This window comes from Musa acuminata, chromosome BXJ2-7, assembly GCF_036884655.1.
Source record: "Musa acuminata AAA Group cultivar baxijiao chromosome BXJ2-7, Cavendish_Baxijiao_AAA, whole genome shotgun sequence".
Classification (NCBI taxonomy): domain Eukaryota; kingdom Viridiplantae; phylum Streptophyta; class Magnoliopsida; order Zingiberales; family Musaceae; genus Musa; species Musa acuminata.
This window is the reverse complement of record NC_088344.1, coordinates 3,887,922-3,910,316: the sequence shown is the minus strand read 5'-3', so window position 1 is coordinate 3,910,316 and position 22,395 is coordinate 3,887,922. Positions and strand designations below refer to the sequence as shown.

Here is a 22,395-nt window from a genome sequence, read left to right as displayed (position 1 = left end):
TGGGAAGCGAAGGGGCACTGGTTCTGACGAGTTATCCCCTTTAAATGGCGGAGGCTCGACTCCGCCTCCATCTTTTGCCGCCGTACTTTCTCTTTCGAGCTACGCTGTTGCCTCCCCGGTCCCCTTCCGTCTTCCGCGTACTCTTCGTCTCTTCTTAAGGTCAGTCGGGATGTCGTCTCCTTCTTCTCCTCCTTCCTCTCCATCCTCTTCTTCTCTTCGTGTCCTCGGAGCCGGGGAGGGAAGTCCCCCTCTGTCTCCCGCTGCGTCCTTCGACGGAGAAGGGCACGAGCCCTTGAGGCTCTGATGTTGCCGCACGACATTGATTCCACCATGAGCGGGGCCTTGCTGGAGGAACTCCGGGCGCGCTATAGCATCCCAGAGGACCATATCCTCAGTGCTCCCGAGCCGGGTCAACGGGCGTATGACCCAGTCCCGAAGGGCTTCGCCCTGACCCTCAACGCCCTGGAGGCGGGCTCGCGTTTTCCTCTTCACCCCCTCATAGCATCCTGCCTGTCTCTCTGGCGGATTTCGCCATCTCAGGTGGCGCCAAACTCTTGGTGTTACCTGGTGGTATTCCTGGGGGAATGCCATTATGCCAACATCACCCCCACTCTTAACCTCTTTCTTTCCTGCTACCGCCTCTACAAGGGTTCGTGGGGCTATTTTTTGTCAGCCCGGACGGGTTTTCGAGTCCACTGTGCCCCTTCCAGTAACAAGGGATGGAAGGGGAGGTTTTTTTATGTCAGCCGTGCGCAGGACTGGGGTTTCGGGGTTCGGTGGTCCGCGAGGGCGATCGATAACACCACCCCATGTCTGGGCGAGGCAGAGCGCCAAGCTCTGGTGAGGCTCAAGGAGATTCTCCCTAGGTCGCAGGCCATCCGTACCATGACCGAGCAATGGCTGGTCGAGGCGGGCCTCAGCCCGATGCCTATGGGTATGTTTAGTTACGTTTCATCCGGGCGTTTTGCGTGGTTGGCTCCGGGTACTAACTTCTTTTGTTTCTTGTAGATATGGTGAACCTGCGCTCGCTCCTGGGGGGTCAGGGTTCGGAGCCCCCCCTTCCAGCTTCGCCAACCGATTCGCAACCTCCTACTCCCGCTCCGTCGACCGACCCGCTACCCGGGTCGGCGGGCGCCCCGCTGGAGGTCGAGGCTGGGCGCCCTTCGAAGAAGGCGAAGACAACCCTGTCGAAGGGGCCCGAGGCGAGCTCTCATCGTGGAGGGGCAGTCCCTAGTCGTCGGACGGCCGGGAAGGGTCTTCGCCCTATCTCCGTGCGCGACCTTTGCCGGCTTCCTGCCAAAGACGGGGAGCCGTACCTGACGCGGCTAGCGAGCAAGATCCTGCCCGGTGAGCTCAGCGACCCCTTGGTTCCCCGCTGGGAGGGTTTGTCCCGAGGGTCTAAGGTGTGGGCCGGAGGGGATCCCTCCGCGACGTTCTTCCGAGGCGCGCTCCATCCCGATATGGCTTGGGACCTGTATGTCCCACCGTCAGAGGCGTTGCTCAACAAGTCGGCCCAATCACTGACCTGGGTAAGCGTGTTCCTGCTTTCCCGGTTCATCTGTCCGACGCCGGCCTCCTTGACCTGTTTCCTTCTATGCAAGGTCTCCACTACGCGGTGGCCCTGATAGACAGGGTGCGCGACGCCGGCCGGGTCATCGAGGGCCTGGCCAGCCGCAACGCTGAACTCGTCCGCCAGGTTGAAGAGGTTCGAGCCGGAGCTGGTCCGGAGGCCGTGGCGGCTGCCGAGCAGCGTGCGTTGGACCTGGAGGCAGAGGCGGCGCGCCTCCGGTCGGAGCTCGATGTCTCTAAGAAGGCGAACGAGGGACTCTAGAAGACAATAAGGGTGGAGCGAACTGAGCTCCGCTTGGTGAAGACGGAGGCGAGCGTCCTCAGCAAAAAGCTGGAGGAGGCGAAGGCTGAGGCGAAGACGGCCTCGGAGGCGCTGGCGGAGGAGGCCCGTCTCCGACCCGCGAGAGACAAGGAGCTCCTCGAGGCCTACAAGAGGTCGGAGGGGTTCGAGCTCGGGCTGACGCGGACGGGGCGGGTATCCTTTGAATATGGATACCGTATCGCTACGTCCCGTTTCTGTGCTCGTCACCCGGGTCTCGAGGTGGAGGAGGACCCTTTTACCCCTCACCCCGAGGACCGGGGGGTGGATATGCCCGAGGAGGTCCCCTTCGACGATCGCCTAGAGGTCCCCCAAAAATAAAGGGGTTTTGTATTCGTTTTTGTTGGCCGGGTTTTGTAAGTCGGGTCCTGTATTTTGGTTTGCTGTCTTCAATAAAAGGAAAGACTTTTCTCCATCCGCTTTATTGTTCCCTTCTTCTTTTCCTAGGCAAAAGCTTCTTCCTTCGGGAGAGAGTTCTTCTTCTTTAAACGGAAAAGGTTTCTTCGTTTCAAACGAAAAACTTCTTAAGGTTTCCGACGTTCCAGGTTCTCGGCAAAGGAGAACCGTCCATCGACGTGAGGCGGTAAGCACCCGATCGGACTACCTTGAGGACCCGATAGGTCCCTCCCACTTGGGGGCCAGCTTTCCCCTTGCTCGGGTCGGGTCGCTAACCTCGACCCTTCGTAGGACTAGATCGCCTAACTTGATCGGTCAGGGTCGTACCTTTTTATTGTAGACCCTCGCGACGGCTCTCTGGTAAGAGAGGGTTTCAGGTGCGCGTTAGCGCGTCGCTCCTCGAGCACGTCGAGGCTGGCACGAAGTCATTCGTTCGAGACTTCCTCGTCATAGCTCTTTGTCCGAAGGGTGGCGACAGCCATCTCGGGTGGCAAGACGGCTTCGGTCCCGAACGTCAAATTATACGGGGATTCTCCGGTCGCGGCCTTAGGAGTGGTGCGCAGTGACCATAGTACGCTGTGGAGCTCGTCTGTCCAGGCTGACCGGGCTGCAGACACTCTTCTTTTGAGTCCGTCCAAGATGGATCGGTTGGTTACCTCTGCCAACCCGTTCGTCTGGGGTGAGCCACCGAGCTGAACCTCAGTTAAATGCCATGATTGGCGCAGAATTCCTAGAACCTTCTACCGGCGAACTGAGGTCCGTTGTCCGTGATAATGGCCTTGGGCAACCCGAACCGAGTTACCAGGTTCTTCCACACGAACTTCTCCATTTGATGTTCCGTGATCGTCGCCAGCGGCTCGGCCTCGACCCACTTTGTGAAGTAGTCCACTCCTATAATTATGTACTTCCTGTTGGGAAATCATGGGGGGCGACATCATATGCGCAGCGAAAGAACAAGAAAACAAAAATCCCCGATTCCCAAAAAGATGTTCGTCGTCGTGCGAAGATTGGTGCGCAAAAATCCGCAAAACACAAAACTGCGTATAGAGATTGTGTTACCTAGGGAGATCGTATATCCCTGTTTCCTTGCAGATCCTTAGGAGAGGGTGAAGGAGGTCAAGCGTCCTCCTCTCTAGCGGTGATCCACACAGCAGGGTTGCGACGACGCTCCTCAAGACTCCAGGCCTGCTCTGAGGTGGAGAGGAAAAGGAGAATAGGAAAGGCAAGCAAAGACTCTAGCCTATGAGGCTGTGAATCCCTCCTATTTATAGAGATCCCGTGTCAAACCCTAATGGGTCATTCCCTAGTGGGTATTGGATCTGCATCCAATAAGACAAGGGCTCCGTCGAATATCTCATATCCGAACTTCTACTCATCGCAATGCCTACCATATGTGTGTGACCCTCTAGGCCCAATATCGAGCTGGCCGTGAGTCATACTTGTCAGAACTCCTTCTAACTCAGTGAATTATTATCTCTGTAATAATTCACTCGACTCATCGACTACGGACGTACTAGGCCACTACGCCGTAGTCCCCAGACGATACAGGGGAATCCAATCCATTGGACCTGTCTGTTCTCAGTTACCATGTACCTATAGTCCCTCATCCATCTAATATCCCAGAGACCGTATATCGAGCATGGTGCTGTCGGACCCATACGGTTTTTACTCGAGTCTCGCTCTAATCGGATTCTCCCGGAGAACTCTTTCTCTCTCAACCCGAATGACCCTGGCCAGGGATTTATCTGAGCAAGAACACATGAGATATTCTCTCATGACGCTGAGAGTGGATGATCCCCTATCGACACTCAATAGCCCTCGTAAGGTCGACTACCACTCCCAATGACCAGCTGTACTAGATCTGGGACAGCCAAACCTATAAGTCTGGTATCAAAGAGTGGAGCACTCATATAGGACATCCTTGGTGTCTCAAGTCTAAGGACCAGATACACCACTAGGACTACGGAATCGCTGTTTGACAATAAGGCATCATCAACCATCCAGCATTCCGTAAGCGGATCAATCAGTGAACTCATTCTCTAATGAGCACCTGTACTGTATCCCTAGTGTCCCTACACGAGCAGCTATGAGACTAGCTGCATCCATCATATGGACGGGTATACAGCACACCAGTCTATCCGGTTATCACGATGTCCCTCTCGAGTAACCTATGACCAGGATTATTTAGGATATGTGTTTAAAGGTGAATCGATCTCATTATCGTGATCTCATCACGATCCGATTCCCATTGCACAAATCCAAGGACATCACAATATATATATATATATAAATATATACATTTATGCAATAGTTATAAAGTGATATACGCCAAAATATAATAAGCAAAAAGATTCTGTATCAAGTCACACGTGCCATCACTCACGTGATTGGCTTGATGGACACCTATGACTAGCACTTCCGCTGTCCAGAAGCCGGTGGGAAGGGTCCGAGGAGGTCCAAACCCCACTGCGCGAATGGCCATGCGCAGTCGACGGTAATAGCCTTGGCGAATGGCCTTCTTAGAGACCTCGAGCGCCAAACTGTTACGGTAAGTAACCTTTTTTAGCCGTGACCTCTGTGTCGACGCGGCTGGTTCAGGGCTCCAAATGGCTGGGATCAGACGTGGCTTCCCCGGGGGTGCTGTGGTGACTGATGTAGGGGATCTGACTGAAAGTTCCACGGCGTCAAGTGGGTTCGACGGCGGTCGAGTACCTGCACACAGGTCGGGTCGGTGGTTCGGCCCGACCCCTCCGACGATCAAGTCAGTGATGGTGGAGAGGAGTTTTTGAGTGAGATCGTCCCCCCTCCTGTTGGGAGCCAGAGGGTATTTATAAGTGGGTTTGATGTTACCTGATGTGCCATCCTGCCGGGGCAGGGTCGTACCTCTGATGGCGTCTGTCGTCGTGGTCGTTGCGTGGAAGGCCGAGCTGCCGCAGGGTATGGGGGGTGTCAGTTAGTGCCATCCCCTGCCTCGGCCGGCCATGAGAGGTCAGCCGAGGAGGTTGTTTGGGTATGGCGGGTGTGGGTGCGCGTCGTGTCGTTGTTAATGCACGTTCTGGGGCAGTGTGCCGCACAGGGTGTCCGACGTGGGGGTGCATTACGTCAAATCCGGGGTGTTATGTCAAATCAGTTTTTTACCCCTATCATATGCCCCACTCGAAAGGAGCTATGCGTCGGTTTTGCAGGCAGGGAGCCCGATGTATGGCTTTCTGCTTCAAGCGGGCTGTTCAGGCGGGTCTGAGGGGCGCGCCGCAGACGGGTCGGTCGCGTGAATGCGTCTCGAGCAGTGCTAGGCCGAGGCGTGCAACTCAGTCAGGAGGCTGAGGAGGATTGGACTCGGGGGCAATGGAGCCGATGAGGGTCGAGGAGCGCAACGCAGGCGAGGTGACCGCGCAGGTGTGTCTCAGGAGGCGAAAAGTCGAGAGGCGAGGAGCACAACGCAGGCGGGGTGACCGCGCAGGTGTGTCTCGGAAGGCGGAAAACCGAGGGCCGAGGAGCACAACGCAGGCGGGGTGACCGCGCAGGTGTGTCTCGGGAGGCGGAAAACCGAGGGCCGAGGAGCACAACGCAGGCGGGGTGACCGCGCAGGTGTGTCTCGGGAGGCGGAAAACCGAGGGCCGAGAAGCACAACGCAGGCGGGGTGACCGCGCAGGTGTGTCTCGGGAGGCGGAAAGCCGAGGGCCGATTAGCAAATTGCAGGCGGGGTGACCGCGCAGGTGTGACTCGGGAGGCGGAAAGCCGAGGGCCGAGGAGGCCTCGGGTATTATGTGACCGAGGTTGCGGGCTCGGCAAGAGCGGAGCCGAGGCGTTCGGCGCAGGCAGGCTGCGACCGAGGTGGTACTTGGTTCTTTGGCCGTTTGATGGGTCGTCTGACTGCGCGCAGGCGCGGGAGGCCGGGTTGCTTTTTCCCTGGGGAAGGTACAGGGCTGCCCCTTTTTGGTAGTCGTGAGTTCTCGAAGCTGATATGATTGGGTGCCCCCGTACTTCGCACCGCGCTGCCGCTGGCCGCCACGTCAGGCCCTCATTAATGCGGAGCGCCCTTGGGGGTCTCCCGATGCGACGTGACGGCCGCGGGTGAGTGGGCTGCCGCCCGTCCTTGGGAAGCGAAGGGGCGCTGGTTCTGACGAGTTATCCCCTTTAAATGGTGGAGGCTCGACTCCGCCTCCATCTTTTGCCTCCGTACTTTCTCTTTCGAGCTACGCTGTTGCCTCCCCGGTCCCCTTCCGTCTTCCGCATACTCTTCCTCTCTTTTTAAGGTTAGTCGGGATGTCATCTCCTTCTTCTCCTCCTTCCTCTTCATCCTCTTCTTCTCTTCGTGTCCTCGGAGCCGGGGAGGGAAGTCCCCCTCCGTCTCCCGCTGCGTCCTCCGACGGAGAAGTGGCACGAGCCCTTGAGGCTCTGATGTGGCCGCACGACATTGATTCCACCATGAGCGGGGCCTTGCTGGAGGAACTCCGGGCGCGCTATAGCATCCCAGAGGACCATATCCTCAGTGCTCCCGAGCCGGGTCAACGGGCGTATGACCCAGTCCCGAAGGGCTTCGCCCTGACCCTCGACGCCCTGGAGGCGGGCTTGCGTTTTCCTCTTCACCCCCTCATAGCATCCTGCCTGTCTCTCTGGCGGATTTCGCCATCTCAGGTGGCGCCAAACTCTTGGTGTTACCTGGTGGTATTCTTGTGGGAATGTCATTATGCCAACATCACCCCCACTCTTAACCTCTTTCTTTCCTACTACCGCCTCTGCAAGGGTTCGTGGGGCTATTTTTTGTCAGCCCGGACGGGTTTTCGAGTCGGTGGTGCCCCTTCCAGTAACAATGGATGGAAGAGGAGGTTTTTTTATGTCAGCCGTGCGCAGGACTGGGGTTTCGGGGTTCGGTGGTCCGCGAGGGCGATCGATAACACCACCCCATGTCTGGGCGAGGTAGAGCGCTAAGCTCTGGTGAGGCTCAAGGAGATTCTCCCTAGGTCGCAGGCCATCCGTACCATGACCGAGCAATGGCTGGTCGAGGCGGGCCTCAGCCCGACGCCTATGGGTATGTTTAGTTACGTTTCGTCCGGGCGTTTTGCGTGGTTGGCTCCGGGTACTAACTTCTTTTGTTTCTCGTAGATATGGTGAACCTGCGCTCGCTCCTGGGGGGTCAGGGTTCGGAGCCCCCTCTTCCAGCTTCGCCAACCGATCCGCAACCTACTACTCCCGCTCCGTCGACCGACCCGCTACCCGGGTCGGCGGGCGCCCCGTTGGAGGTCGAGGCTGGGCGCCCTTCGAAGAAGGCGAAGACAACCCCGTTGAAGGGGCCCGAGGCGAGTTCTCATCGTGGAGGGGCAGTCCCTAGTCGTCGGACGGCCGGGAAGGGTCTTCGCCCTATCTCCGTGCGCGACCTCTGCCGGCTTCCTGCCAGAGACGAGGAGTCGTACCTGACGCGGCTAGCGAGCGAGATCCTGCCCGGTGAGCTCAGCGACCCCCTGGTTCCCCGCTGGGAGGGTTTGTCCCGGGGGTCTAAGGTGTGGGCTGGTGGGGATCCCTCCGCGACGTTCCTCCGAGGCGCGCTCCATCCCGATATGGCTCGGGACTTGTATGTCCTGCCCTCGGAAGCGTTGCTCAACAAGTCGGCCCAGTCACTGACCTGGGTAAGCGTGTTCCTGCTTTCCTGGTTCGTCTGTCCGACGCCGGCCTCCTTGACCTGTTTCCTTCTCCACTACGCGGTGGCCCTGATGGATAGGGTGCGCGACGCCGGCCGGGTCATCGGGGGCCTGGCCAGCCGCAACGCTGAACTCGTCCGCCAGGTTGAAGAGGTTCGAGCCGGAGCTGGTCCGGAGGCCGTGGCGGCTGCCGAGCAGCGTGCGTTGGACCTGGAGGCGGAGGCGGCGCGCCTCCGGTCGGAGCTCGAGGTCTCTAAGAAGGCGAACGAGGGCAGGACATACAAGTCCCGAGCCATATCGGGATGGAGCGCACCTCGGAGGAACGTCGCGGAGGGATCCCCTCCGGCCCACACCTTAGACCCCCGGGACAAACCCTGGTCGACGCGGGCTGAGCGGGACCGCGGGTTGTCGGGGAGCGCGGGCGTGCTGTTGGCACGAGCTGTACCGCTGTACGTAAGCTTTCGTGTCCCGGCACATGGTCGGCCAGTAGTAGCCTTGGCGAAGTATTTTGTGCGCCAAGGTTCGCCCGCCGATGTGCTCGCCGCAGACCCCCTCGTGGGTTTCGGCTAGGACCGCCTGGGCTTCGTCAGGCTCCAAGCATCGCAGGAGGGGATAGGTGAAGGACCGTTTGTAAAGTCGGCTCCTCTCCTCGGTGTACCATACGTGTGTACGACGCAGGCGCCAAGTCGCGGCTTCGTCGAGGGGAAGGGTTCCGTCCCGCTTGAAGCATAGTAGCTCCTGCACCCACGTGATCGGGGCGTTGCCTGAGGCCGTAGTCGCCACTTCAATGGCGCGAGCAGGGAGCTCCTCAACCTCCGGCCGTGCCTCGGAGGTCGGTTTTGACGCCAGCTTAGCTAGGGCGTCGGCTCGTTCGTTTTTCTTCCTCGGAACATTGGATAAGGTAAAGTAGCGAAACTTAGGGGTCAGGTGCCTTACCCGTGCCAGGTATTTCGCCATGGTCGCGTCCCGAGCTTCGTATCCGCCGTTGAGCTGCTCGGCCACAAGTTGTGAGTCGTTGAGGATGCGTATCGCGGCCACCTGCATTTCGAGGGCCAGCCTTAGTCCCGCTAAGAGCGCCTCGTACTCCGCCTCGTTGTTGGTGGCTTTGAACCCGAAGCGAAGGGATCGCTCGAACGAGCGTCCGTCAGGGGTGAGGAGGACCAGCCCTGCGCCTGCGCCCTTTGAGTTGGCCGAGCCGTCGACGTGTAGGGTCCAAGCTTCGGGAGCCTGCTTGAGATCTGCGTCCTCCAGCTGCGTCAGCTCCGCAATGAAGTCGGCTACCACTTGGGCCTTGACGGCGGTCCTGGGCGAGTACCTTATGTCATGTTCGCTGAGCTCCACCGCCCATTTGAGGAGCCGTCCTGCAACATCAAATTTCGTTAAGACCTGCCGAAGGGGTTGGTCGGTGACGACCTCCACCGGGTGTGCCTGGAAGTATTGGCGCAACTTCCGAGCTGAGAGCACTAGGGCGAGCGCGAGCTTCTCTATCGGCGGGTAATGCTCATCAGGTCCACTCAGGACGTGGCTGACGTAGTAGATCGGGAGTTGTTGGCCGGAGCTTTCCTTGACCAGGACAGAGCCGACCGCATGCTGGGAAGCCGCCAAGTAGAGACCCAGCCTCTCGCCCGGAGAGACGGAGACGAGCCGAGGAAGGCTGGTCAAGTGCTGTTTCATTTGTTTGAAAGCTTCCTCGCATTCTGATGTCCACTGGAAGTTCTTCGGGCTTTTGAGCGCTTTGAAGAATGAGAGGCAGCGATCGCCCGATCGGGCGAGGAAGCGAGACAGGGCGACAAGTCTCCCGTTAAGTCGCTGCAGGTCTTTGGCCGTCCGGGGAGATTGCATATTGATTATCGCTTGAACCTTCTCCGGGTTGGCGTCGATTCCTCTCTCGTGCACAATGAATCCAAGGAACTTCCCGGAGGTGACGCCGAAGGCGCACTTCGCGGGGTTGAGCCGCATGCCGAACTTGCGTAGCGTGGAGAAGGCTTCGGCTAGGTCGGCGAGGTGTGTTCCGGCCTCTTAGCTCTTCACGATCATGTCGTCCACGTAGACTTCCATGTTCCTTCCGATTTGATGGGCGAACATCTTGTTTACCGTCCTCTGGTATGTGGCCCCGGCATTTTTCAGCCCGAACGACATGACTTTGTAGAAGTACACGCCTTGATCGGTGAGGAAGGTTGTGTGCTCTCTGTCGCCGGGCGCCATCCTGATTTGGTTATACCCTGAGTAGGCGTCCATGAAAGAGAGTCGCGCGTGACCAGCTGTTGCGTCGACCAGCTGGTCGATCTTTGGGAGGGGGTAGCAGTCTTTAGGGCATGCATCGTTGAGACTGGTGTAGTCAACACACATCCTCCAGCTTCCATTGTGTTTCTTCACGAGGACTACATTGGACAGCCACTGAGGATATTTGGCTTCTTCTATGAAGCCCGCGGCCAGGAGCCGGTCCACCTCCTCTTGTATCACACGTTGTCGATCAGGGGCCTGGCGCTGGGCCTTTTGTTTCACCGGGCGGGCGTCAGGTGGGATGTTGAGATGGTGCTCTGCGACCTCGGGGTCGACGCCCGTCATGTCCAATGGGGACCATGCAAAGACGTCGGCATTTTCCCGTAGGAGACCGACGAGCTGCTCCCGTTCCCGCTCTGGTAGTTCCGATCCGATCTTCACGGTCTGGTCCGACCGAGCTTCTTGCAAAGGAATGTCAACGGTGGACCCCGTCGGCTCGGGATGGGGAGTCAATTTCTTCTTTTCCCGCGGATCTTCCAGGGGCGATTCGGTCCTGGCTCTCCTGCCCAATGATACGGTGGTAAGGTAGCACCGCCTGGATTCTCGGGGGCTTCCCGTAGCCTCCCCGACTCCAGCGTGAGTTGGGAATTTAATGGTCTGGTAGTAGGTCGAGACGACCGCTCTGACCTTGTTGAGGGTCGGCCGACCGAGTATGGCATTGTAGGCGGTAGGAAGGTCGACCACCAGAAAAGTGGCCATCACAGTCTTCGACTTCGGTGGGGTCCCCAAAGTCAGGGGTAAAGTAATGGCCCCCAGGGGTGATATTGAATCTCCCGTGAAACCAGTGAGCGCCGAGCACATCGGGCTCAGATTCTCCCTGACCAGGCCCAGCTTTTGAAAGGCGTCGAAGTAGAGTATGTCGGCCGAGCTCCCCGTGTCGACCATGATCCTCCTCATTTGTGCGTTGGCTACCCTGGCTGATATTACCAAAGCGTCGTCGTGGTCGGGTCGCTCGGTAGCTCCGGTTGGGAAGGTGATCTCGGGCTCCGGCTCGTGCCCCGAGGCTTCGTCAGGCGCGGTTCGGGCATACGCCTTCCTGCCCGACATGGAACCTCCCCCTGATGCGGGGCCCCCGGCTATCACATCGATGTGCCGCTCGACGGGACCTTCTGGGTGAGGCGACTGCTCTTTGTTCGGCCGGAGGTACCGGCCAAGGTGACCTCTAAGGATAAGCTCCTCGATTTGCCTCTTCAGCTCGTAGCATTGCTCAGTGTCATGCCCGTGCTGCCGATGAAATCGACAATATCTTGATCGGTTCGCGAGCTCCCGCGGGTTCCTCATCGGGCGAGGGTCCTTGAGCAGTCCTTTCCCCTTTTCGGGTAGGAATATTTCAGTCCGGGACGAATTCAAGGCGGGAAGAGGAGGCCTTTGGTCAGGTCTGTCCAACCTTCGTCGGGAGGCGACGGGTTGTTGCTGTCGGGGCGGTTCTGACTTGACCTTTTTGTGTTCCTCCCGCCTTCCAGACATCTAAGTCTCCGCGACGATGAACTGACTGGCACGCTGGAGCATCTCGGGGACCGCGACGGGGGGTCGCTCTACGAGCGACCAAAAGAACCTGGAGGGGCGTAGGCCTGTCATGAATGCCTGCATCAAGAAAGAGGGGTGAGCATCCGACAATCCACGGATTTGGGTTGTAAATTGGTTCACAAAGTGGGAGAGGGGCTCGTCCTCCCTCTGGTTGAGCCCGAGGAGTAATGCCATGGACGGTTTAGGTCGGGCGTACGCCAGGAAGTTAAGCTCGAAATCCTTGGCGAGCTGGTCGAAGGAGGCGATGATCCCCGGCTTCAGGCCGTCGTACCACGTGCGGGCCGGCCCGCGCAGAGTCGTTGGAAATGCCCTGCACATCAGGGCGTTGGAAGTTCCGAATAGCGCCATCTGGGCGCGGAAAGCGGCCACGTGGTCTGTCGGGTCGGTGGCGCCGTCATACGCATCCAAAGAGGGGAGGCGGAAGTGCGGCGAGATCGCCTGATTTTGTATCTCGGGGGTGAACGGAGATCCTTGGCGTTCGTCTGCCCCGAGCTCTCCCTTTGACTTGCGGACTTCCTGTTGTACCTCGTCAAGCCTTTGACTGACAAGGCGTAGCTGAGCCCGTAGGGCATTAGTCGAGTCGGCGGTCGGAACCTCGGGCTCGGGTCGGCTTGCCGTGTCTTCTGCTTCTCGGCTCCCGGGCCGAGCTGCGGGGTTTTGAGGTGAGATGGGGAGCTTAGGAAGTGGTACGTGAGTCTGGACAGGGGTCTCCCGTTGTGGCGAGGGCCGGGTCGCGTGCGGAGGGGTCCATTGGGAGACGATCGGGATGATGGTCTGGACCATGCTTGCCAAGGTCCGAACTTGGTGGGCGAGGTCGTGAAAAGCCTCGGGTGATACCGACGACGGGCCGGCAGGCGCGCCGTCGGGGGGTGATAAGCCTGGGTCATTGAACAGTCGCCAGTAGCGCTCTGATACCGCCGCGGGGCGGTCGTCGTGGGTTTCATTATGCGGGGGATGCTCCCCCAAGGCGGGGAGCTCGGTAGTTGAGGATCCGCCGAGGCAGATTCGCTGATCGCCTGACATTTGGACGGCCCTCCTTCTAGCGCCAATCTGTTACGGTAAGTAACCTTTTTTAGCCGTGACCTCTGTGTCGACGCGGCTGGTTCAGGGCTCCAAATGGCTGGGGTCAGACGTGGCTTCCCCGGGGGTGCTGTGGTGACTGATGTAGGGGATCTGATTGGAAAGTTCCATGGCGTCAAGTGGGTTCGACGGCGGTCGAGTACCTACACACAGGTCGGGTCGGTGGTTCGGCCCGACCCCTCCGACGATCAAGTCAGTGATGGTGGAGAGGAGTTTTTTGAGTGAGATCGTCCCCCCTCCTGTTGGGAGCCAGAGGGTATTTATAAGTGGGTTTGATGTTACCTGATGTGTCATCCTGCCGGGGCAGGGTCGTACCTCTGATGGCGTCTGTCGTCATGGTCGTTGCGTGGAAGGCCGAGCTGCCGCAGGGTATGGGGGGTGTCAGTTAGCGTCATCCCCTGCCTCGGCTGACCATGAGGGGTCAGCCGAGGAGGTTGTTTGGGTATGGCGGGTGTGGGTGCACGTCGTGTCGTTGTTAATGTTCTGGGGCAGTGTGCCGCACAGGGTGTCCGACGTGGGGGTGCATTACGTCAAATCCGGGGTGTTATGTCAAATCAGTTTTTTACCCCTATCAGGAAGAGTCCTTAAGTTTCTTTCCCTCAACTGCAGCATACATCTCTAAACGCTAAGGGACCATTAAGGATGGTGTTGGGTTGGATGATGGGTTCCGGAAATGGGGGTGGGGGCGGCGCAGGGGAAGAAACAGGAGGCGGCGACAGAGGGAGGGAAGGAGGAGAAGAGATCGGCGGACAGTGCCTCACAGCCATGACCACCACCACCACCAGCTTCTGCCCTCGTTGGCAGTTCCCAGGCGTGCCGCTGATGAAGTAGAACGGCCCCGACCGATCGAACTTGAACACGGAATCGCCTCCGTCGAGCTTCTGGATCGGTTTGCTCACGTCGCATGCATCATAATCCTGCTTGCTCACCACCAGAACAGAGTCCTCCCCCTTCTTGTACCTGAACACTGCACAACACCATGCAAAGCTCAAAGCACTATATATCAACGAGTATAGATGATCGGTCGGCACATACCAATGGTGTCAGCAACCTGAAACCTATTCCTTTTAGCTCAGTCACCATAACTCTCAGAGGAATGCAGAACCCAGCCATCCCTTCCTCCAGCGTAGAAGATGTAAGCCCCAGTGGAGTCCATCAGGGCGGACGACGAGGCCGCAGTCGGCCAGGGCGGGGATGATGCGGCAGCGATTCGAGGCGGCGCCGTGGTCTACCATCCGTGGTGCAGCCGAAGGGGAGGGAACCGGCGAGAAGTTTCTGTCCGACGCTTAAGAAAAGTTTGTATGAAATTAATAATTTTAAAAATAATAAAAATATATATTTTTAATCTTTTCATTAGTCTATAAGAATCAAAATACTAAACATAGCTAACTACAGCTAATTTATAATTAGCTCTAATATCTTATTATTGCAGTTATGAGAAAGATGTTGATTCTTCGTAAGAGGATTAAGCTGATCATAATTCTCTTCTGGCGGCGGCCCCTCGTAACGTACTTCCTTTTCGGAGTTCACGTTAGCAGTCGCCACCCGTTTAGGACTCCGGACCTCCCTGGCGCATGTTAGTGTCGTCCCTTGTCGAGGATTTGGCCCGCACTTCCCTGGCGCACGTTAGCATCGTCCCTCGTGTAGGACGCGCCCGAACGTCTTTTACATCGCTGACACCCATTCGAAATCTCGGCACGGCGGTGACGAAACCCGAGACGAGTCCAAAAAATCCCTTCTCGCGCCCTCCCCCGACAAAAGTGAAAGGAAGTTCCCGAATCCCATCATGGCAGGGACTCGGTCCGAGTTCGATCTCGGGGTAAAGCCCTCGCGTGATCACCTCTCTCCTTCTCCTACTCCTCCTCCTCCGTCGTCTTCTTTTTCTGCGGGCATTTGAACCTAATTTTTCGCCAATGCAGGCATCTGCGGCGCCCCCATTCGGGATCCGGTGAGCCGATCTCTCCCCTGGACTGCTCTCCTGATCCCTTGACCTAGGGTTCTGATTTCATCTTGCAGGGAGTACGCCTTCGCCGATGCGGGAAACCTGGAGCATTGCGCCAAGTACCTTAACCAGACGCTGGTGACCTTTGGATTCCCCGCGTCCCTTGATCTCTTTGCTGCGGATCCCGTGCGTTCTATTTCCATCCTACTCTCGATAATCTACTTGCTCAATTTTCGAAATATTTCGTCCTTTAGTCGCTAGTTTACGTCCGATTTATATGATAGAAATAAATTCTTGGCGCTAGGTCTCGATTGCAAGGACCTGCAACTGTATTCATTCTCTGCTACAACAGAGGCAGCGGGACATCGAGTTCAGGGATGCCTCCAATGAGCAGAGACAAAGGTGAATACGTTTGATAGATAATTTCACAGTGACTTGTCCTTACAAGACCTGGAATGTCATCCTTCTCAATTAATAGTGTGCAAGGAATGTTTCTTGTTTCTGCTTTTCTTTTACTTATTCTAAGAGCTAGAAACAGGAATTTACTGAGTTTGCTGTGTAGCTATAAATGGAATTTCCAGTCGTTGTCAGTCCGTAAAGATTTTTTAGCCGTACAACTGAAATTTCAGAAACTTAATAGAAGCCTTGAAGTGTTATGTTTGAGTGACCTTCAGAGGATCTGTGAATTTTGACAGAGTCACCAATCGAGAAAACTTGGTGCTTGAGTTATGGAGTAAATGGATTTTACTTGGTTCATCCAATGTTTGGTAGCTTTCATCAAGGTTCGCTGTACCAAGTTGTACCACCTGATACTGGTGGTATGTACCAATCCGACAGGGGATTGGTACGGATGGTACATACTGGTTTATCATTATATCCTATCGTATCATATGTCGGTATGTTAGTATGGTTCAATACGTGTCGTACTGATGACCGATCAGTGCATCGGTACGGACCGATAAGGCGGACCATGGTTTTCATATCCAATTATTTTGTTCGTAGTCGAGTGTGACCAGAAATTAGAAAAGATATTCCCAAGTAATGAGCTGAAATTCTGTTCATTTTTTTGCTCTTGAATAATATATTTTTAGCACATTGTCCTATCAAATGTGCCAAAGAATTGGCCTTTTCTACCATGTGTTTGCATTGATATTATGGCCTTTTTTTATGCTTTGAATCTGCCATGGCAATAACTTGCTGGTATCTCTAAGAAATTGCTGCCAAGTTATGCTCGTTTCTTTTCTCAAAAAGAAGTGGTAGTTAGTTGTTCAAAGGATAGTTCATGTCCTATTTCTTAGGTGCCATAATTTGCTTTTCTGTGCTGCAGACTGCAATCTGATATTTCAAGATTAGAGGCAAAAGTTGAGAGGCTTGAGGCACAATTAGCTGCAAAAGATCGAGAGCTTGCTACTTTAACACGAACGGTTTGTGAAACATGTTTGTTAAATATCACCCCTCAAATGTGATTTAGAGATTGCCTGTGACTGTCAATTCTTTTATCTGGTATATTATTGAAACTATCAAAAATTTTCATGATTAGGAGGCTAAAAAAACAGCAAGTTTGAAGGCTCAGATTGACAAGCTGCAGCAGGAACGAGATGAATACCAAAAAATGGTCATTGGAAATCAGGTGGAATTACCTTTAGATGATGTTTTGTGTATCCTTTTTCATCTTTTTTGGGGAAACACATTCCTTTTTTTTTATTTCACTTTCTTTTGTTGGATAACCATGACATCTAACTCTACCTTTTCTTTCATAAGCAAGTGCGCACACAACAAATACATGAAATGAAGAAGAAGGAAAAGGAATACATAAAGCTGCAGGTACTATGATTCCCATTATGGTACTTATTTTTGTTTCTTTTCTTTTTTATTTTCTCCACAGAAGTGTATTATCAGTCACGGAGTGATATGTCCAAAATGCATCTTGCTAACCTTAGGACTATTTGTTTTTTTGTAGGAGAGACTGAACCAAGTGCTGATGGAGAAAAAGAAGGAATCTCGGTCAGGAATGGAGATTATGAACCTTTTGCAGGTACTTAAAAAGCTTAAACATGCAACGTAGACATTCTTCTGGTAGTCCCTGCTCTATCCAATTTTCTTAGAAATCATTGTATGCTCTCGCTAGATCTAGATGAGAAAACCTTTCTCTGCACAATATATTGTTTATTTGCTTTCCATACGAGTCTTTGCTGTTTCAGATCATCACAAACACCTCCACCTTATGGAACTTGTCCATCTAAATGAATTTAATATCACTGTTACCAGAAAGAAGGGCGTCAACGTGGGACATGGAATGGAAAGAAGGCTGACAACGATTTCTATAAGATGATAGTAAGAAAAATATCATTGCTTTTATTTAAACATGTAGATATCTAATGTTGGTTTTTTTATTAGAAAATTGTTGAAGTGTTTCATTCTATTAGTATTATAATACTCTGAACATCTATAGGTTGATGCATATGAGGTGAAGAAGCAAGAGCTGATGGCAGAGAATTCTGATCTGCGGGCTTTGTTACGTTCTATGCAGGTTTGAAAATTGTAGCCATAAAATTATATTTTCTGTTTAATTGAGTGTTCTTACTCAGATAATTTTTTTTATATAACACTGGAGGTCTATTTGATGAACTATTATATATACTGTGCTAATACTACGTCCATTGATAAGAATGTATAATCAGGGCCCATGTATTCTTTTCCAGTCTTCTCCTCTGCAGTGCATATACCATGGTGTTTCTCTCCTCTTCTATTTCTTCTCATCACTGTGCATACCTAGTCTTATGGTAAGTGGAGATTGAGACTTGACCTTTAATTATCTTGATTCTTGATCGATCTCGACCAACATATATTATCTTAAACTGGTCAAATGACTACTGAAGAACTGGTCCATTGTCACCAAAACTGGCCCAAAATGATGTAGATCTGTAATAATCCTATATATGTAATCCGATGTATGAAGGTCCTGCACAAAGAGGTCTCTGACTTGGTCCATTACTGCACTGGTGCAAAATGCTCATAGCAGCTGGTTAAGTTTGAGTTTGCAATCCATGAGCATGACATAATGGACCGCTCGAATGTGCCTCTCTTTTCTAAATGTTCTATTTTTTTGTAAGATACTATCTTTCATTTACCTTAGGCCAAAAAAAGATTCTCTTAAGGAGGTGTTCATTGTTTTTTTTTTTCTTTGAAATGTCATAGAAAGTGGTATCTTTTCTATCACTACTTCAAAAACCATATTTAAATGTTATCATTATTTTTATGCTTGTTCGACATAAATCCGGACAAAAAAATGCTTTACTATTTTTTTGTATTGTTAGATGGATATGCGTGACTTTCTAAATGCTCCAAGTGGTCTATCACAACAAACCTCTACTGTGAATGAAAGACAGGATGCTGACTCTCCGCAATCCCCTTTGGGTGGCAGAACGGTAGGGTGATAGATAATTATCTTTCTTTCTGAACCTCCAAAATTGTCAGTTGTTAGAGAATGGGAATGAGGGCAAAGAGCAGGCTTCTCCTAGGTAACTTCCTTATGCAACGTTTTCTGGCAGGATGTCTTTGATCTACCTTTTCACATGGCCAGAGATCAGATAGAAGAGAGTTTGCGTACCAAGATGGCTTCAATAAAGGTATGATTCATTGGTTCTCAACTAAGCACATGATGACCATTCCCTTCACTTTATAGTTATCTTTTTTACATTATAATTAGATTGCTTGATTTTTCACATTAGCTACTTTATTTATTTGTTTACTTATTTTGATACAGTCAAGGATGGTACAGTTGCAAGATGCACAAAAAGGAGCGGAATTGACCTGTGAAGCAACTGAAAGGGAACTTGAGCTTGAGGCTCAACTTGTTGAAGCTAGAAGCATTATTCAAGAGCAGGTCAAGACTTACTTTCATACAATTACCTTGTGTGTTAATAGTAGATCGGTGAATCTTCAACGTCGCCAAATTTATGTATAATTTGCCCCTATATTCAGCATGAACTATTTTGCAGGAGAATATTCATATTGCAGTCTTATGTGATTCTGCTTCACCTTATTCTCAACTGCGAGAAAGCTTATGCCTTTTGCGTGTTTTGTTGTTTCAAGTAACATATATGGCCATTAGTGAATTTGCATGTAACTTTTAGAGCTTGTTGGATGTGTATTAAGTGCTTCAGTTGTGTAATAGGAGACATATAACATTATGGTTTTCTGAAATAGAATGTGCCATATCTAAATCTAAAATTTGTTTTTTCTACTTCTACTAATGTTGTTCTAGCCAGGACTTCATTGACACCCATTTGCATTTCCATGCAGGCTTCAATAATGTCAAAACATTTAGCAAAAAATGACAAGCCAAGGTGATTCCCAATAACTTGTTTTTGTTCCTTTTTTGTCAGTTGCTTGCATACTAATTTTTCTTTCTCTTCAGGAGATTGAGCAGCCATTTTGATGCCGAGAGGGAGGTGACCCATTCAACATCTGCTGAGGTGCTCTGAAATATATTGAGATTTACTTATTTCCGTTATCTTGGTTGATGCTATATGTTGATTTGTTTGTGGGTTAAGAATGATTATCTGTGTGGTAAATCATCTTGTCTGGCACTTGCTTTTGGTATTTTTCTGAAACTAATATAGGAGCTTCCAGCTGCAATTTAACTTTGTCTGCATTTCTACATTCTACTTATGAACCTATATCCATTTGTATTCTAGGTGCAATTTAGACCACCTCTCGTGCAGCCCCATCTTACTACTATTAGTACCCCTTTAATCGTGCATTTTTACTAGTTTTATCCCTTCCATCACCCATTTTTACTCGCTTTGCTTGTGTAACAAGGAAACAGAAGATTTAGCAAGTTGGACAGGCTATATGCTTGTGTTCGATATTCTTTTTAATAATGTCATTTTGGTATAGATATTTAAAGCTATCCAGACATGAAACTTGGATTTTATAAGTCAGCAACATTGGATCCAAATTATTATGACTTTGAGTTATTTCGTTGTTTATGAGGACACCAGGTATGGAGATTAATGTTGGAACATCTAAATTGCGAATTTTAACATGATTTTTTGGATATGCATCAACATGTGCCTATACAGTAGGGTTCACTGTCAATGACAATGACAGGTCTCCTTCCCTTCCTTCTGATGGTGACAGATTTTTTCATCTTCAATTTTGGTCTGTGATTCCTGAAACTGTGTATACCAATCAACTTCTTAGATAATGTCATTTCAGATTTAACTACTATGGATATTGGCATCAGTTGGGCACTGTTGATTATGTCTCTAAGAGACTTGTTACCTTCGTCGATTAAAATAGAACATACATGCACACGTCACAGCAAACTACTAAACTCATCGTTGATTATGACTTCATTGATGTGTTTTGTTTTCTATTTTGACGTCTTTTATGATCTAAAGTACTAATCATGCTGTTTCTGTGATCATAGGAAGTCTAAAAGCTCAGGATAGCATGATGGTATGCTGATGGCGGTGAAGAACTTTTTCTAGTTTAAACCTAGCGGCATAGTTTCGTAGTTATTACCACAAATGCTTTGTCACATGAACACTGTATAATATCCTTAGTTGACAAGTCACGTGGATTCAGAGTACCCCTACCGAATCCATCGATGTAGATCAGTGTAGTGCTTCTTGGCAAGTCGAAAGTAGTCATCTTCAATTTGCAGCTATAGTTACTTGGCTCAGTCATTTATTTTTAAATGTTGGTACCTTCAGCAATTTGGAAACTGCAGAAGATTATTGTGAACCATAATGCAACATTACAAGATCCACAAATTCCATTCTATTACACCATCATGCCTTCTTCATAATCTCCGTTTTTCAAGTTGTATTAATCTAGATGACCCTCAAATCTGTTTGGTTTTGGTTGCAGTTGTGAGTGCTACACCTGCAGCGTGAGAAAAGTCAGCAAATTTTGTTTCATCGAAAGGTGCTCTCAATCCCTCTCCTGTATTTTATTGTTGGCTTTTAAATTGTGTTTGTGTTCTTTTCCTTCGCCGGACAGAAGGAATGCCACAGTGGATATTGAAATTAATATGAGCTACAGCAGTTCTTCAGCTTTTCCATCATCAGTACGCAAGTAAAGAAATAGAGTTGAAAGAACAGTTTGAACTTTCTAAGTTTACTGAGAGTAAGGAATTCACTTGACCGATTGATGAAAAGATCTTCAGAAAAGAATACGTCATGCGAAAAATCTATCCGGATTTCTTACGTACTGCAGGCAGCAGCCCTTGCAACCTCTGAGAGAAGTGCTCCAGATGAGGTCCCTCCCCTGCACCGACTTCATCCCCGCAACATGCAGCCCTTGCACATCCAATCTGCTGCTGCACCCCTCCCCAGCCGCCGACGCCTCGATTAGCCCGATCATGGCCTCGCCGACCGCCTCGTAGTTCTCCCTCGGATCCCTCACCTGCACCAGCATCACCAGAACCATGCTCTCCTTGCTCCCCGCCTCCGCCCTCTTCTCTGCAACCTCGGCGGCGGCCCTTCCTCCTCCCCCCATCTGGATGCGAAGCCCTTCCAACGCCAGCCCTTCCATCTTCTCCACCGAACCCAGCAGCACAGCCTCCACGAAATGCTCCTCCGCCCCCGTCACCACCCTCTTCCCTTTGATCTCTCCCGTTTGGCGTCCGCTCAGGTTGCTCATCGGCATCGACTCATGCAGGCACTCCCACAGCTCCCCTCGTCTCAAGGACGCCATCCCACGTATCACCTGGTTAGGTTTCAACCCATCGTTAGCATACATCAGTGAGAATTACCGGGTATTTCGTTCTCAGATCACCTCCGCTGCGGCTGTAGCGTTCTCGGCGATCAATGGCGCCGAAACTTGCATGACCAACCTCCCCCACGGCCGGCCCGGTTTCCTGATCTCATGGAGATAGCTGCCATCCGATAACCTCGTCATCTCCGCGTGACCGTTCTCCGCCGTCATCACGGTAGTGTTCTTCGGGCACTCCGTCTGCCTCTTCTCCGAGCTCACCCACGCGTCGAGCTTCCGGAGCTCCTGCTCTAGCTGCCTCGCTCTTCTCCAGTACGCTTCAGCCGCCGCTTCCCCATCCCTGAAGAGGGATGGCATTGCCGGTGCCGCAGAGGGTTCGCACGTGGGCTGCGGCGGAGGGGCCGTAGGAAGCGACGGTGGCTGGCGGTGGGAGGGAGGTCGGCACAAGGAGAGGTACGACTTGAACCTCAAGCAACCTGCGGAGACGACCGCAGGAGACGGGTTCTGCCTCCTGTAGCTTCCGTTGCTGTTCGCCATGGCATGCAGCCTCTCTGGCCTCGCTCGCTCGGCTTCTGCTTGGGTAGAGCGACGTTGGATGTTTTGGTCTATTATTTGGGATACACAGCGGGATGCTTGCTTCTGTTGTCGACCTTCCAGTGTTGTTGCGATACTGTCGCTCTCTCGTGGCTTGAAATCTATGGTTCGAAGTCTCTCCAACGGGCGTATCTTCGAATCTCAAGTTCGCAGCCATTCATGCACAACAACGTTGCTTAACGTAGATTATAATGTAGATAGATCGATATTACATATAAATATATATGTATATGTTGGAAAATATTAAGAAATATATCAGGATCTTTGGGGTGTATTTGTAACGATGAAAACTCAAGTTTACAGTCCAACGTCATCATCAA

The 22,395-nt window shown here is 52.2% G+C and overlaps 2 protein-coding genes across 3 annotated transcripts; one reads left to right on the top strand and one right to left on the bottom strand.

Annotated features, from left to right (window-relative positions):
* Window positions 1-13,412: 13,412 nt before the first annotated feature.
* LOC103991092 (early nodulin-like protein 18) lies at window positions 13,413-14,048 on the bottom strand. The gene is made up of 2 exons (XM_065118929.1): window positions 13,919-14,048; window positions 13,413-13,780 (listed from the first exon to the last, which is right to left on the bottom strand). Exons 1-2 carry the CDS (start codon window positions 14,046-14,048, stop codon window positions 13,413-13,415), a joined length of 498 nt encoding a protein of 165 aa, XP_064975001.1.
* Window positions 14,049-14,303: 255 nt separating this feature from the next.
* LOC103990589 (uncharacterized) lies at window positions 14,304-22,133 on the top strand. Of its 2 annotated transcripts, XM_065116188.1 has the most exons (19): window positions 14,362-14,632; window positions 14,733-14,761; window positions 14,830-14,941; window positions 15,060-15,157; window positions 16,083-16,179; window positions 16,296-16,385; window positions 16,517-16,579; window positions 16,716-16,790; window positions 17,024-17,089; window positions 17,208-17,285; window positions 18,073-18,183; window positions 18,307-18,384; window positions 18,522-18,641; window positions 19,061-19,104; window positions 19,176-19,233; window positions 20,636-20,692; window positions 20,813-20,893; window positions 20,984-21,478; window positions 21,540-22,133. In XM_065116188.1, exons 1-16 carry the CDS (start codon window positions 14,600-14,602, stop codon window positions 20,639-20,641), a joined length of 1,158 nt encoding a protein of 385 aa, XP_064972260.1. In that variant the 5' UTR covers window positions 14,362-14,599; the 3' UTR covers window positions 20,642-20,692; window positions 20,813-20,893; window positions 20,984-21,478; window positions 21,540-22,133. The 2 variants fall into 2 exon arrangements, with proteins under 2 accessions (XP_009408054.2, XP_064972260.1); XM_009409779.3 differs by lacking the exons at window positions 20,636-20,692; window positions 20,813-20,893; window positions 20,984-21,478; window positions 21,540-22,133 and adding an exon at window positions 20,193-20,556 and having other exon boundaries at window positions 14,304-14,632.
* Window positions 22,134-22,395: the final 262 nt, after the last annotated feature.

Excerpts from the sequence above, each read along its gene's own strand:
- LOC103991092 (XM_065118929.1), bottom strand. The coding sequence starts at position 14,048 with ATGGTAGACCACGGCGCCGCCTCGAATCGCTGCCGCATCATCCCCGCC. Across the intron at positions 13,781-13,918 it reads CTGGAGGAAGGGATGGCTGG|TGTTCAGGTACAAGAAGGGG; the intron begins GTTCTGCATTCC and ends GGTGTTGTGCAG.
- LOC103990589 (XM_009409779.3), top strand. The coding sequence starts at position 14,600 with ATGGCAGGGACTCGGTCCGAGTTCGATCTCGGG. Across the intron at positions 16,580-16,715 it reads AGGAATACATAAAGCTGCAG|GAGAGACTGAACCAAGTGCT; the intron begins GTACTATGATTC and ends GTTTTTTTGTAG. Across the intron at positions 16,791-17,023 it reads AGATTATGAACCTTTTGCAG|AAAGAAGGGCGTCAACGTGG; the intron begins GTACTTAAAAAG and ends CACTGTTACCAG.